Source organism: Lycorma delicatula, chromosome 1, assembly GCF_047948215.1.
Source record: "Lycorma delicatula isolate Av1 chromosome 1, ASM4794821v1, whole genome shotgun sequence".
Taxonomy (NCBI): Eukaryota; Metazoa; Arthropoda; class Insecta; order Hemiptera; family Fulgoridae; genus Lycorma; species Lycorma delicatula.
In genome coordinates, this window is record NC_134455.1 from 354,429,334 (window position 1) to 354,443,303 (window position 13,970).

The 13,970-nt window shown below is 34.5% G+C and overlaps 1 protein-coding gene across 1 annotated transcript in view; it reads left to right on the forward strand.

Annotated features, from left to right (window-relative positions):
* Positions 1-13,970, forward strand: part of LOC142334470 (uncharacterized) — a 712,180-nt gene that overhangs the window by 389,691 nt on the left and 308,519 nt on the right. The window contains exons 64-66 of the mRNA XM_075382526.1: positions 104-274; positions 8,865-9,032; positions 10,459-10,638. Coding sequence (XP_075238641.1) covers positions 104-274; positions 8,865-9,032; positions 10,459-10,638 — 519 coding nt within the window. The remainder of the gene's footprint in view (positions 1-103; positions 275-8,864; positions 9,033-10,458; positions 10,639-13,970) is intronic.

Here is a 13,970-nt window from a genome sequence, read left to right on the forward strand (position 1 = left end):
TGGGTTGTACTGGCCTATCCATAAAGTAGTTCTATGTATGTGTATTTTTTTTAAATTATTTTAATATTAATATATTTCTTTTTACTAATAATTTCATGAATAGTTGCTGGGAAGACGCAGATCACTTAATGACATCATGAAATTGAGCAAAACAGCACTTCTAGAATCAATAAATTGGTGTACCAAATTAAACGTTGCAGACATTAAAGATTGTAGTTTAGCTTTACAGAAGCGTTTGTTAACTGAAGAAATCAGTATTCCTGTATTAGATAAGGTAATTGTTATAATATTGTTTTTGTAACTAAGTAGATTTTTATAAAAAATATATGTATTTATTTAATACTTATTGAAACATTTATTAATCTTATTTTTTGAAACTTTTTTCTGTGAGGTAGAAAATATCAATTTAAATGTTTACTTACCCTCAGAAATAAATTAGTAATGTATTAAATATAGATTTAATTAATGTATTATGTATTTCTATGTCCTTAAGGTTTGTGTTTGTACTAATCCACACATGATTTTAATATTAGCTAAATGGGTTGTTATGATTGATAGTATAATACGAGTTCTCTATAATTGCAGTATTTATAAAACTAGTGTCATATTATGTTTTTAATTTTTCTCTTTTAAATCTTGTAGAAATGTCTTTCTCCAAAATATGAAAGAAAACTTTTGATTATCTTAAACAACTGCTTAATTTTTAATTTAACACTGTTATATACATTAAGGAATAATAATTTTTGGTTAAAAATTTATATAATGGAGTCAGAAAACCTATTTCTCTCTTAAATGCAAATAAATAAATAAATATATATTATATGTACATATAAAAGTTTGTGAAAAATTGGAGAAATCAATTTAAAAATTAATTTGTTCTCTTCAATACATAATTAAAGACTTTCTTTCACAAAGAGTTAAATTCACTTGTCTATCAGGTTAACTATGTTTACTTACACATAGTATCTAGCATCAGTTTCCCCTTGATGGGACACAGGCTGACATCTGGCTACCTACGTCAGCTACATAACAAGATTAAGGGTTGCTTACTTTCAGATTGCCAGCCTTATATCAAACACCATTTCATATGCCCACTCCAAAAACCCCACAAACCCTGCATCAGGAAGTCTTGTATAAAAAAAATTCTCAATAGCATTTTTTAACTTTTGTTGAGAGCTGACTCGGTCCAGTGCTCACCACACGTTTCAGGACTGCCAGCCCTGTCTTTAATTGTTATCCAGCCTGTTTAAAACATGAAACCCAACAACTTCAAGCAGCTAATTTGGGTCAGGTCAGATAAGAACCTTAATCATCTGAGCAAAATTACCGACATGTCAAAGTGATCTGGAAAGTCAGATGATTATACACATTTGTGGGAGATCAGGTAGAGCCTGATGGCAGCAAAGCAGAAGCCACCTTCAAGTTAGATCAAGGTAGAAAGTGACTGATTATCTCCTATCTCAATATATTTCTGTTCCAGGATAAAAACTGTACTCTTCCTTCTTTTATAAGAAATAAAGGTAAAGATTTTTATAAGCAATAAAGAAACTGTTACCCTCATAAATCCAATCCTCAGTTAGATGAATAGTGACTATTCAAGATAGCAGTTGGACTAAAAGCCATATTGCAGTGGATCTTGTCAGATCAGGAAAACATCTGGCTGTATCTTGCACAAGGAACAACCATCATCTGGCAGTATACTCCCTTCATTTAATCATTACATAGGACAGGGTTGGTCTGAGGTAGATAAAAATCAGGATGAGTAAATTTGTGGATTTCCCAAGCAATTCAGCCTGTGTCTAACCCTGTAGACCTTTATCACACCATCTACACCCATTCAGTTGTGAATGCATATTTGTATTCATATGCCTACCATTTTATATAATCTACAAACATTCATTGTACCAAAACCTAAAAAAATGCATTGTCAGCTGTATCTTTGGATGACTACAGGTTAATCAACTTTTATCCATTTTTCATTGTGGGCCATAAAACAGTATTTAATGCCATTATTATCAACATTCCAGCTGCCAATCAAAACCAGTTCATTCAATATGCTTGCCTGAGGATTGTATGTATCAACCCTTTCACTTTCAGTGTGGCTCTGTCAATAGGATTTATTTTGCATCAGACCTCATCAAGATAAAAACCAGTTTTATTTCAGAAAAAGTACAAGAGAATCAATTCTTGGAGACAGGTTCAAATAAAATCTAAACCACCTACATTCATTTGTAAATCTATTTATACTGAAACTAAGATCAGGTGAAATGTTGAATGAAGGGTTAATTATATTTTATTTAAGGATTACTTGTTATAAGATTAAAAAAAAAGTGCTTCATATCATAAAGGTATGAGACAAGTATTTTTATCATCCTGACCCCCATAGGGGAAGACACCCCCCCATGTGACGATTTCGGTCACCACCCCACCCCATCCATACCATAGCCTTTGGGCTTTAACAGAGATCATCTTCAGTACCTTGGCAATGATATCTTTCAGTCTAGCCTCAGCCAGGATGCCATCGATGTAAATGCCACAAGCAACATTTCCATCGGAGTACTATTAACATAAACTCCAAACAAAACAAACCTAGCTACGTCTCAAACAAGACTGAATGACTTTCTAAGAATGAAGGAACTGAATTCTACCTACCTGAAAGGTAAAAATGAGTTTGACATACAACAAATCATAAAATGCAACACAAAAACACTAGCAAAACATAACAATAAATAATGTAACATAACAGTAACATAAAATATAACTGACAAAAAACAGATCTATAACCAAACAGAAACAAAAACAGCAACAGTTTAGGAAACTATAAAACAAATAATGTACCATAAATCTGGTACATTATCCAACATCAACATTTCCATGTGCTCGCCGAGTTTATTCCTTCGTCTTAATTGGTCTGTTTGTGATGACTTTCATGGAAGTGATTACAGGCCAATTATTATTGCTTTAAATGTGAGTGCGAGGATGAGAAGGCCACGGAGATGGATTGTTAAAAAGGTGGATTGGATTACCATGAAGCCTTCCCATCACAGTATGTACGGTGGTGCGGGCATCCTTAATCAGCCTTCCTGTTTTACGTCCATGATGCTTGAGGCTGCTAATAGGTATATCCCACAAACATCGGGAAACCCTAGGTGTCCTTTCATTCCTTGGTGGACTGATGATTGTAAAATCGTTATTATCAGACGACGGCAGCGTTGTGTAAATTTAACTGCAGACCCACGAATGAAAATCTAGATTTGTACCGTAAAGCTAGAGCGGTATTTTGTCGGGTATTCTTGGATGCTAGGAGGAAATCATGGAGGAAATATGTAGACACCATCTCATGCACTACCCACGTCTACTGTATGGAAAAAGATCTGTGCAATTTGCGGATCACTATCACAATCTATTCTCGAGCTTCTTCATGACAGAGAACTCCTCACATCATCTACTGCGGTGGCTAATACCTTAGCAAATTCTTTCCGTTCAGTGTCCCTCACTTCATCATATAGTAATGAATTCAGAGGTACAAGATACATAAGGAAGTGTTATCATTCAGCATTGGTGATTCGATTGGTGAATTAAATGCTCCATTCTCATTCACTGTGTGTGAATTATCACACACACTTAAAAACTAACATGACACCTCCCCTGGACTTGACAACATTCGTCTCTGTGTGCTGCCATACCTTCCTCATTCAGCGTTACAACGCCTATTGAGCATTTATAATGGTTTGTTCTCTGCACAAGTCTTTCCACCCATCTGGTTTGAAGCCATTGTCATACCAGTACTTAAACGTGGTAAGGACAAAGCAAGCCCCTCAAGCTACCACCACCCTATCTCCTTGACTAACTTCTTATGCAAAGTAATGGAGAGAATTGTGAACAGCAAACTTTACTTTGAGAGACATGGCCTTTTGTCTTCAGAACATTGTGGTTTCCGACATGGATGATCCTCCACTGACCATTTAGTATCATTGGAGACGGCTATTCAACACGCTTTCCTACTACGCCAGTGCCTTATTACTATCTTCTTTGATATCTGCAAGGCGTTTGACACGATCTGGCAGTACGCACCCTCGAAGAATGGGGAGTCCAGCAGAATATGCTGGCTTTTCTTAAGGGTATCTTAAATGACCAAACTTTCCGTGTTCATGTTGGAAATTCTTTCTTGGGTACCATTGTCTAGAAGAATAAAGTGCCTCAAGGAAGTGTATTAAGTGCTATAGCCATCAACAGTATTACTAAATGTGTGCAGACACCTGTTTCATGTTCTTTGTTTGTTGATGATTTTGCTGTGTATGTTGCTTTCCTTAGATGGTTAGGTTTGGTCAACTTCATGCCCAGGGTGCTTATGTAGTCCAGGTTGAGTTAGGTGAAATTGTAGAGAGGCGGAGCCTCAATGTTGTCCTTCTCCAACACCCTTATGTAATTAGGGATGATCTACCAGGCTTTCACAGCTAAAAAAGGTTTTGTATAGGCATACCTGTATGTCTGCTATTCTGTGCAGGAAGTCGCTTGATAGTCTCTTTATATGTCAGGTTTCTGACGTGTATCATGTTGTGGTCAGATTTGCCATTTGCTGACAGAACCTTACAGTTATTAGTTCATATTTCCAATACAGGGATCCCACTGAGGAACATCTAGCAAGATGAGATAGGATCTTTTGTAATGTGGGTAATGGTCCAATCCTTATTGGTGCCGATGTTAATGCGAAGTCGCTTCTCTGGCACTGTGGGATCCCTGATCATGGTGGTGACTTAATGGATAATTTCATTGCGCAGCATAATTTTGAGGTCTTTAATATTGCAGACCAGTTGGCCACTTACATAAGTATGGTTGACAGACGAAGGGCCTTTTCAGGTACATCACCATTGGTAGGGACATCCTTGGCAGGATCCTTGACTGGTCTGTAGTCGACAACTGTTCTAGCGATCATCAGTTGATACTTTTTGAAATAGCGAATGAGCTGCGCGATGGTCATGAGGGACATTTTCCTTTTTACCGGGAGCGCTTCTGCTAGGAAGGTGAACTGGCCAAAATTCTCCTCTTTCTTGGAGTCAAGACTGGAGTTTTTTTCTTGAAACCTTGACGACCTGCCATTAAATGTCCTGGCAGAAAATTTCACTTCTGCGGTGGTTGTGGCGGCAGAAGCACCATTCCTAGGGGCACTGGCCGGGAACGTATATCTGGTTGGTGGTCTCGGAATCTGATAGCAATGAAGCAGTCTTTGAATCGACTCAAAAGGGCTGCGCAATGAGAGGGTGATCTCAATCGGTCTATCGCCCTAACTGTGGATTACCGCAGAAGGAGGACTGGGTACTTTCATAGCATTAGGTCCTTCAAGCATAATTCCTGGCGTTCCTTCGTTCAGGAGTAAGGGAATAGAGACCCTTGGGCGTTGTGTATAGAGCCTTGAACATAAGCGAAAAAAAAAGTCCTCTTGTCAGCTTTATCGACCTGCGAAGGTGTGGTAATTGATAAGGACCGTGTCCTTGATATTTTGCTGAATGATTTGCTTCCGGATGACACTATGGTGGGTGAGGTTTCATACCACCAGATATCAAGTGGGAAGTTGCAATTTTCGAGACCGATTTACAATCTTCTGAGATCACCAAGGCGGAGGTGCGTCAGGTGATCTGCAGTAGGGTACGGTACAAGGCCCCTGGATATGATTGTATCACAGTGGAGCTCCTCGTCTGAGCACTTCCAGTAGTTCTTAGTTCTCTAACTAGAATATATAGTGGCCATGCGTGGAGGTTTGCAAAACCTTAACTAAAAGATGCCCTCAGGTCAGTGTTCTTAGTCGCCTTCTTTGGATCATGGGATTCGATTCCATGTTGCGTTTGAGGTTGCCGTATGGTTGTCGTGTCGCCGCTTATGCTGACGATGCGTTGCTATAGATTGAAGGGGATTCGCGTAACGAGGTAGAGTTCCGAGCTGCTCATGCTTGTGAGACACTTCAGCTGTGGAGTCTCAAACATAAGATGATTTTCAGCCCCAGAGAAAACCACAGTAATGTTGCTTAAGGACCGATTGGCTGCTTCCCGACGAATCCGGGTTCGGATGGCTGGTCTCCCCATTCGGTACGTTACAACTCAAAAGTATTTGGGTGTTATCCTTGATGAGAATTTTCGATTCAAGGAGTATCTACAGTATGTAGCAAAGGCCGGTGACACCTTTTATGGAATCCGTGGAGTCATTCATCCCGACTGGGGGTTGAATTACCATACCGTGCATATCATTTACAAAGGTAAATAGCGAAGCTATTATGCTATATGCTCACCTGTCTGAGCTCTCCGCTTGGCTTTTAGGTGTTACATGGACATTTTGCTGTGGGACCAGCAATTCCTCTTGCTGGTTGTTATAGGCGGTTATAGAACAGTCTTGCGGGAAGCAAGTTCATGTGGAAAGTTTTGCGGTAACATTTGAAAATGATGCCTTATAAATTACAGTTAGTTCAAAGTTTAAATTCGATGATAAAGTCTTATGAAAACATTTTTATGTGGAGTTGCAGGAATGTGTTGAAAATGACAATGGTGTTTTTCATCGCCTAATTTTCGGTAAAAAATCTATGTTCCACATTAGTGGAAAAGATAATAGACATAATGTAAGAATGTGAGGTACATAAAACCTGAAAAAGTTTAAACATAACGCGATTCCCTTAAAGTGAATGTGTTTTGAGCTGTATCTTGTGAAATGGTGTATGGGCCATTTTTTTTTTCATGAAGTGACATTAACTGGAGTAATTTATCTGGACATGTTAAGTGAATGGCTAATGCCACAATTTGAGGAAGGTAATGGCAATTTCATTTTTGTACTTTTCATTTTTGTAATTTCACTTACAGGTCAGAAATTATTTGGATGAACGCCTCCCAAGACGATGGATTGGTTGTGCAAGTGAGGTAAACATGGTGTCTAAACGTTAGCCACCATATAGTCCAGACTTAACACCTTGCAACGAATTTTTATGAGGTTATGTAAAAGACAAAGTTTTTGTACAGCCCCTTCCTGTTGATATCGACAACTTAAAGCAATTCATTACAAATGCTGTTGCTAACATTCACCGGCATATGCTTGCACGTGTTTGGGATGAATTCGACTATTGTTTTGATATCTGTCATGTTACAAATGGTGCACTCATTGAACATTTATTAGTAAAAACTTTAAGAATTCTTCTACATAATCATATAAGTAATCATCTTAACTCTTAAAATAAATTTTTAATAAGCTATCTAAAGTGTATATTTCATTTGTAATCACCCTCTATTTTGCAGAAGGTGTTGAAAATGATGTCCATCCTCTTCTGTGCAATTGTCAACATGTTTAACCATGTCCCTGGTTACTCTTGTTAGACTTACCCTGTCTATTTCCTGGGTGGCATTGGTAATGTTTGTCTTCAATTTCTGCAGGGCGTGTGGATTGCTCCTATAAACATTCCTTTTAAATAACCTCTTAGAAGGGGGTGCGAAGTCAGGATTAGTCAGATCAGGGGATCTTGGTGGACACAATCCTTTATAAATTACTCTTCCAGCAAATAATCCTGTAGCATCTCCATAGTAATGAGCTGTATGGTAAGGGACACTGTCCTGTTACAACCAGCAGTCATTCTGAACCTCTTGCAGCAAGACTATGAACTGTTGGATAATTTGGATAAGTTAATTTTGGATAATTTTTTTAAATTTAAGTTGGATAATTTCTAGATGGCAGCATTCACAGTTTTTTCAAAAAATAAGGATACTATTACTTGTTGCCTTGAAACTGCACACCATATGCTTATTTTCTATGGGTGTAGAGAGATTCAAAGAAGATGATTTTCAGTACCTTAGGTCCAGTTATTCTTATTATTATCATATCCACCAAGTTGAAACCACACTTTATCTGTGAAAAACACTTGATCTAAAATGCCAATGTGTTTCTAATGAAGTTCTTGAACTATTGACACTAGTGAACTCTTTTAGCATAATCAGCATTAATTAGCTCATGGAAAACTTACATTCAATGTGGATAAATTCAGCATTCTCCTAATTGTAGTGTGTGCTGTATGTAGTGAAATGTTCTTTCTCCTGCTTAGTATCTGTGCAAAAATTTATGAGAATATCTTGTAATTGCTGCTTTAATGTCCTGTATAGTCTGTGTCATTAAAACTGACCTGTGTTTGGCACATTGCCGGTATAACGCTGAACCTGTTTCACACAATTATTTAACTTATTTCTGAATAACACTTTTCAGTGATGCTTCCTTTTCAGATTTCTTCCTGAACGTTTGTTGACGCACAATATGAGATTTTGTCTCTAAATAAGTTACCACCACGAATACACGTTCTATAATTGTTTTAACAAGCAATAACACACAATTATGCACCCTTGTTCAAAAGCCAATGTTCAACACAGACTGACAATACTGAAATGTGATGGTAATAGACAGCCCTTTCCACCCCATTTCCAATCGTACCAACATCTTCTACATTATTTTACCCATCTTACACTTATGTATGCATTTTAATAAAAATATACATTTAATATAAACTGTTGAGTGATGCAGCCTCTTTTAAGTTGAACACTCCGTATAATATATTTATCAGGAACTAGCAAGCAAGTTTTGGTTTGTTTTGTTTTGATATTGACCTTTGATATTTTAGCATTTTTAAAAAGTCATTTTCCTGGGCTTCCCCTATTTTTCAGAAAATGAGTGTTTTAACATTATGTACTATAAAATCAATTTCACTTTTTACAAAAATTATTTTTTTAAATTATTAACTTTTGAAATTATAAACCAAGCTAAATTTTATTAATAACACACTTTTTTTGAGAATTATTAATATCTTAAAATTTTATTACCGTAATAATTGTCTTTATTTTTTACAGTTTTTCTCTAATAAACCATGGAAAGAGGTTGACAACTTATTGTCAAAGGCTTATACAACTGCTAATAATTGGTGTTCAAATCTGAATGGAGCAACTGATATTAACTGTAGGGTAACATTACAGAAACTTATTGCAACTGAACAGATCAATGATGATATTATGAAAATTGTAAGTATGATTGTGGAACTCTTAAAATCATTTAATCAGGGATTAATATTTCTAATATTTTGGCTATGAATTTATTCAAGCTACACACTTTTATAATTTGATAGACTATTATATTTTCTTCAGAACATTTATTTAAAATTGAAATTATTTAAAGATAAAAACTAAGTTTACAATTTTTTTTCCACTGTAATTAGTGAATCTCTTTAAAAAAGACACCTGGCAAAATAATAATACAAAAAGTTGTTTAGGGAAATGTAAAAGGATTATTTTGGCAATTATTACAATCTACTATTGTTTAAGACAAACATCAAATCTGTTGATTGAAATTCAAACTGTTTATCTTTCTTTCAAATTTTATCTTGTAATTTAACTCATAACTCTTCTAATTTAGAAATATACTTATCAATGTTTTCTATGAGATCCCATTGTTTTACCAAAGAGCTGATTAATAGAATAGAGGCAAAAAAAAATGAGAGTGCCTCTGTTCACTACTGTTGTTAGAAGAACTAATTTAATGAAGGCGTAACGCAATGAGCACGTGTACTAGATTTTTCTCAGATTAATTCTAGAAGCAATAGTTATAAAATTCTGCCATTCTTTATTGAGCAATGCAGAGGTTTTTAACTTGCTATGCTAATTTTGGATAAAAATAAATGAATTATTTATATTACACTCAATATAATTTTAAATCCTACAAGCCAACTTCTGATTTATTTTCAAATATTAACTATGTTTCTAAAATTTATACATGTTAAAAGTGAGAAAATTAAAAATTTGCAACATTATATGTTATCAAGAATAAAATTGAGAAGTTATAACAGAAATTTAAAAAGTAAGATATGCATACTGTGTTGCAGGTTTTAATTTACATTTAAAAGTAACATCCAATTCATAATTGACCTATTGCAGTCATCATCTCTATCTTTGCTATCATCTGGGAAATATGTATTATTTATTATTTTCACTAAAACTAAATTTATTTATAAAAAAGGTAATGTCATTTTCTTTTAAAAATGTATCATATTTGTTATTATTATTTTTATTTTTCAATAAAAGGAAATATTCACAACAAAATGCACTTAGAAGTGAGAATATGAAGATAATACCATACAAAAATGGAAATCAGTTTTACAACAGCCATAACAGCATTTTTTCAAAGTATCAATACATGCACAGCAGGTACATCTATAATATTGTGTTAAACTAACACTTAAAATAACATGATCTTTAGAATGTTCTTTCCAAAAATACTCTAGAATAATTTGCTTAAATTTCAGCACATGAATATTGAACTGCATTTCTGTTTTACTGAAGTTTCAGTGGCAGTTTTCAGGTTAAAATAGCTGTTTTTGCAAATTACATTGATGTTATTTTTAATTTACTTACATAATCTACTTAAATACTCACTAAATTTTTAATTCTGCAGTTAATGTCTGGAATGAAGAATGGTTCTAGTTCTTGGGAAAACGCTGTTGATGCAGTGAAACAATCTCTTAAGCTTGCAAAAAATTGGGCCGAAGGATGGAGTGAAACAAATGATAATTGTATTTTAGTTCTTCAAAAACTGAAATTATCTAAACAAATTAGTAAAACCACCATGAATTTGGTAAGATTTCTTAAATTTATATTTATTAATTTAACAGTAAAATGACATGTTATTAACAGAAATTAGACCAAACAGCTGCACATCATTGTGCAGATGTATTAACATGTAAACTGTGGTTGTTGCCACCAGGCCAAAGTATCTGAATTTTCATGACTTTTGTAATTTGCGACTGTTGCTTCTGTCATCACGAGATGCTGTTTTTTACACCACAGGCGAAATTTTTATTGGAATTAAATTTCAGCGGTTCTTATCCTCAAGGTACAGAATCAGTACTGGCTTTCCAGTCGGTACTTGTCTCCTCGGTCAACTAGGCATTCTATGATACATCCATGTTTAGGTTGCTAGATGAACTTTAAGTGAGTTAACTAAGTAAGTTACTAAAAATTAATTAAAGTATTCATTATGACCAGCCATTTTTACACCGGAGATAAGAACCGCTTTTAAAGAATTATTATAAATCTTTTTATTCATTTTTACTAATCTGTAATAAATTCATCAAAATGAAAGCATTAACATTTTAAAAAGAAATGTATGAAAATTTATTATCAATATTAATATGATTAATTAAAATAAAACCTACATTAGTAGGTACCTTTATAACAACAAATTTTATTTTAATATTTTTTAAATTATTAACTAAAAAATGAATGATTATAAAATCAATGTAAACAAATACATTAAAATTATTTTTAAATTATTACATTAAGGCCTAAATAAAACGTAAATAAGTAATTTAAACAGAAATACATGCAAAAAAAAAAAAAATATATATATATATATTATATATACAGTAATAAAGATATAAATTAAAACAACATTACAAATGAATAACTGTTTTTTTAATATTGATATATCTAAAAACATTAGTGAAAAAAATAAAAATAATAGCAACATGAATGAAAGTACATGAAAATTTATTACAAATGTTATGAATTTTTAACGCCAATTAATAGTTTTTAAACTTAAGATATATGACATTTTTAAACCTGTGTTGTTAAATAAAAAAGAAAATATGAATTACAATCATAGTTGAAGTTAAAACATAATAAAAAAATGCTTCACAAAACAAAAATCATAAAAAACTACTTCAAATTTTTATGGTAATCATTAAAACAGTCTTAGCAAAGACCAGGTTTCTTCTCACAATCATTACAGTAACTGATGACCCGTTTAACTTTTTTAACAGCCTCTTTTCTGCTCAAACTTTTACGCAACTTTGAGTAGCATTCGATGCACATTTTACGCTTCTTTCTTCCAGTACCTCCTGGACAAACAAATGTATGAATACATCTTGGGGTTAGGTTCAGAGTGATTTCAGCTTGTTGTCCAGAAAGCAGTTTAGCCAATAATTGGCAAAAGTCTGTTATTCAACAGTGCTTGGACATAGCTATTCTGTTATAGATGTACCACAAATCGACCACAGCAGTTCCTAGTAGCAGTTCAGACATTACCTTCTGGTACCATTTATTTGATTTTTTCAAAACTGAGTAATAATCAGATATCTGATCACTCAGATCAACACCTTTTTTTGCATGGTTTTAATCCAAGACCTGTCTGTCTTTTGATCTCTTCATTTTTTTTATTTTGTAATTATTTATACTGAATGTTTATCCATCCAGTTTATAATTTTAATTTTACCTTGCTGAACTCCTAAAATTTCATCCTTTTTCAATTTATTATATTTGCAATTTTCAGGGATGCCTTTTCTTTTTTTTTCTTTTTCTGTTTAGCCTCTGGAACTACCCTAAGGTATTACTTCAGAGGATGAATGAGGATGGTGAGTATGAATGTAAATGAAGCATAGTCTTGTAGTCTCAGGTTGACCATTCCTGAGATGTGTGCTTAATTGAAACCCAACCACCAAAGAACACCAGCATCCATGCATTCAGTATCTAGCATTCAAATCCGTATTAAAGTAACTGCCTTTACTAGAATTTGAACCTTAGAACTCTCAATTTCGAAATCAGCTGATTTGAGATGATAAATTCACCACTAGACCAACCCGGTGGGTTAGCGATACCTTTTCTGTCCCTATTTAGTGTTCCACAATAAATAATTTTCTCAGCATACAAGTGAACAGCTAACTTGATGTCTGATTCAAAATTATTAGCATACAAATGCTTTCCCTTTTTTCCCTGCACACAATCAAGCAGTTTTTTTTACTGCTGCTTTGGTATGTCTCTTGCCAGAAGTTGTCCTCTACCAGAATAAACCATTGCATTACATGTATACCACCGTACAGAGTTTGTACACTTTAATCCTGAATCTGTGAGATTTATTTAGCAAGTATTCCTGATTATTAATTTACCTTTGAATGGAACCATAGTTACGTCATGACCAGGTCTCTTCCAGGTTCAAGAATTTATTTTAAACTTTTTTAGCAACAAGTCTAATACTGTCTGTATATTTCTCAGTCTCTGTTACTAAATTGCTCTTCATTATTGGAGAAATTAATGAACCTAAGAAGTTGTAAAAACCGATACCTGGGCATGGCTTGTGCAATAAACTTGTTTCGAAACATTTTATCTTTACTCCAGTACAATTCAATATAAGGGACATGAACTAATCCCGTTACCAAAAGAACAGAAAAAAATTTTATTTCAGCTACATCAGTTGCAGACATTTTTACATGTGATATTCTATTACTATTTTTGCTATTAAGTCTCATTGCGGCATATCTATTTGTTTCTTCAACTATTGTCTGAAGAGTACGATCATTTACAAATGATTGATAAATATCATGAGGATTTTCAACAGTAGATTTCAAATTAATTTTTTATCAATGAGGAAAATCAGAAAATTTAGGATCTCAAAGTAATCTGCTGCCAAAGTTATTGTTTCTGAAGTATTATTCTATTGAATTACCTCATTAGCTGCTTCTGTTTGCTACAAAGTACTTGATAATATAATATCTGACTCGGAAAACATTATTTTCAGGTTGTAAATCATTATCTTAAGAATTACTGGTATCACTACAACTGTAATTTCTTTTATCTTTTTTTTTTTTATCTATTCTCCCCCAGGTCGGTTATCCATTTAAGTATTCTCAACCCGGGGAAGTGTCCATTTACTCTAAGGAGGCCTTTCCGCTCACCGGCTAAAATTCCGGCACGGCAAGTCAGCCTCCCCGGTCGGATCTTTTGTTGTTACCTGCCTCTAATCCCCGAGACAGGAAAACCAGGTCCGGCTTCGCCGTCCCTAGCCCCGCTCCAGGAACCGGGACTCGGTCTTTATAGATTGCCTGCCTCAAACCCCGCCATGAGGCACCAGGACGGCGATCCTCGCAGCGAGGCCGGGTCTCAGTCTTTATATTACCCAGTAATCCGATCACA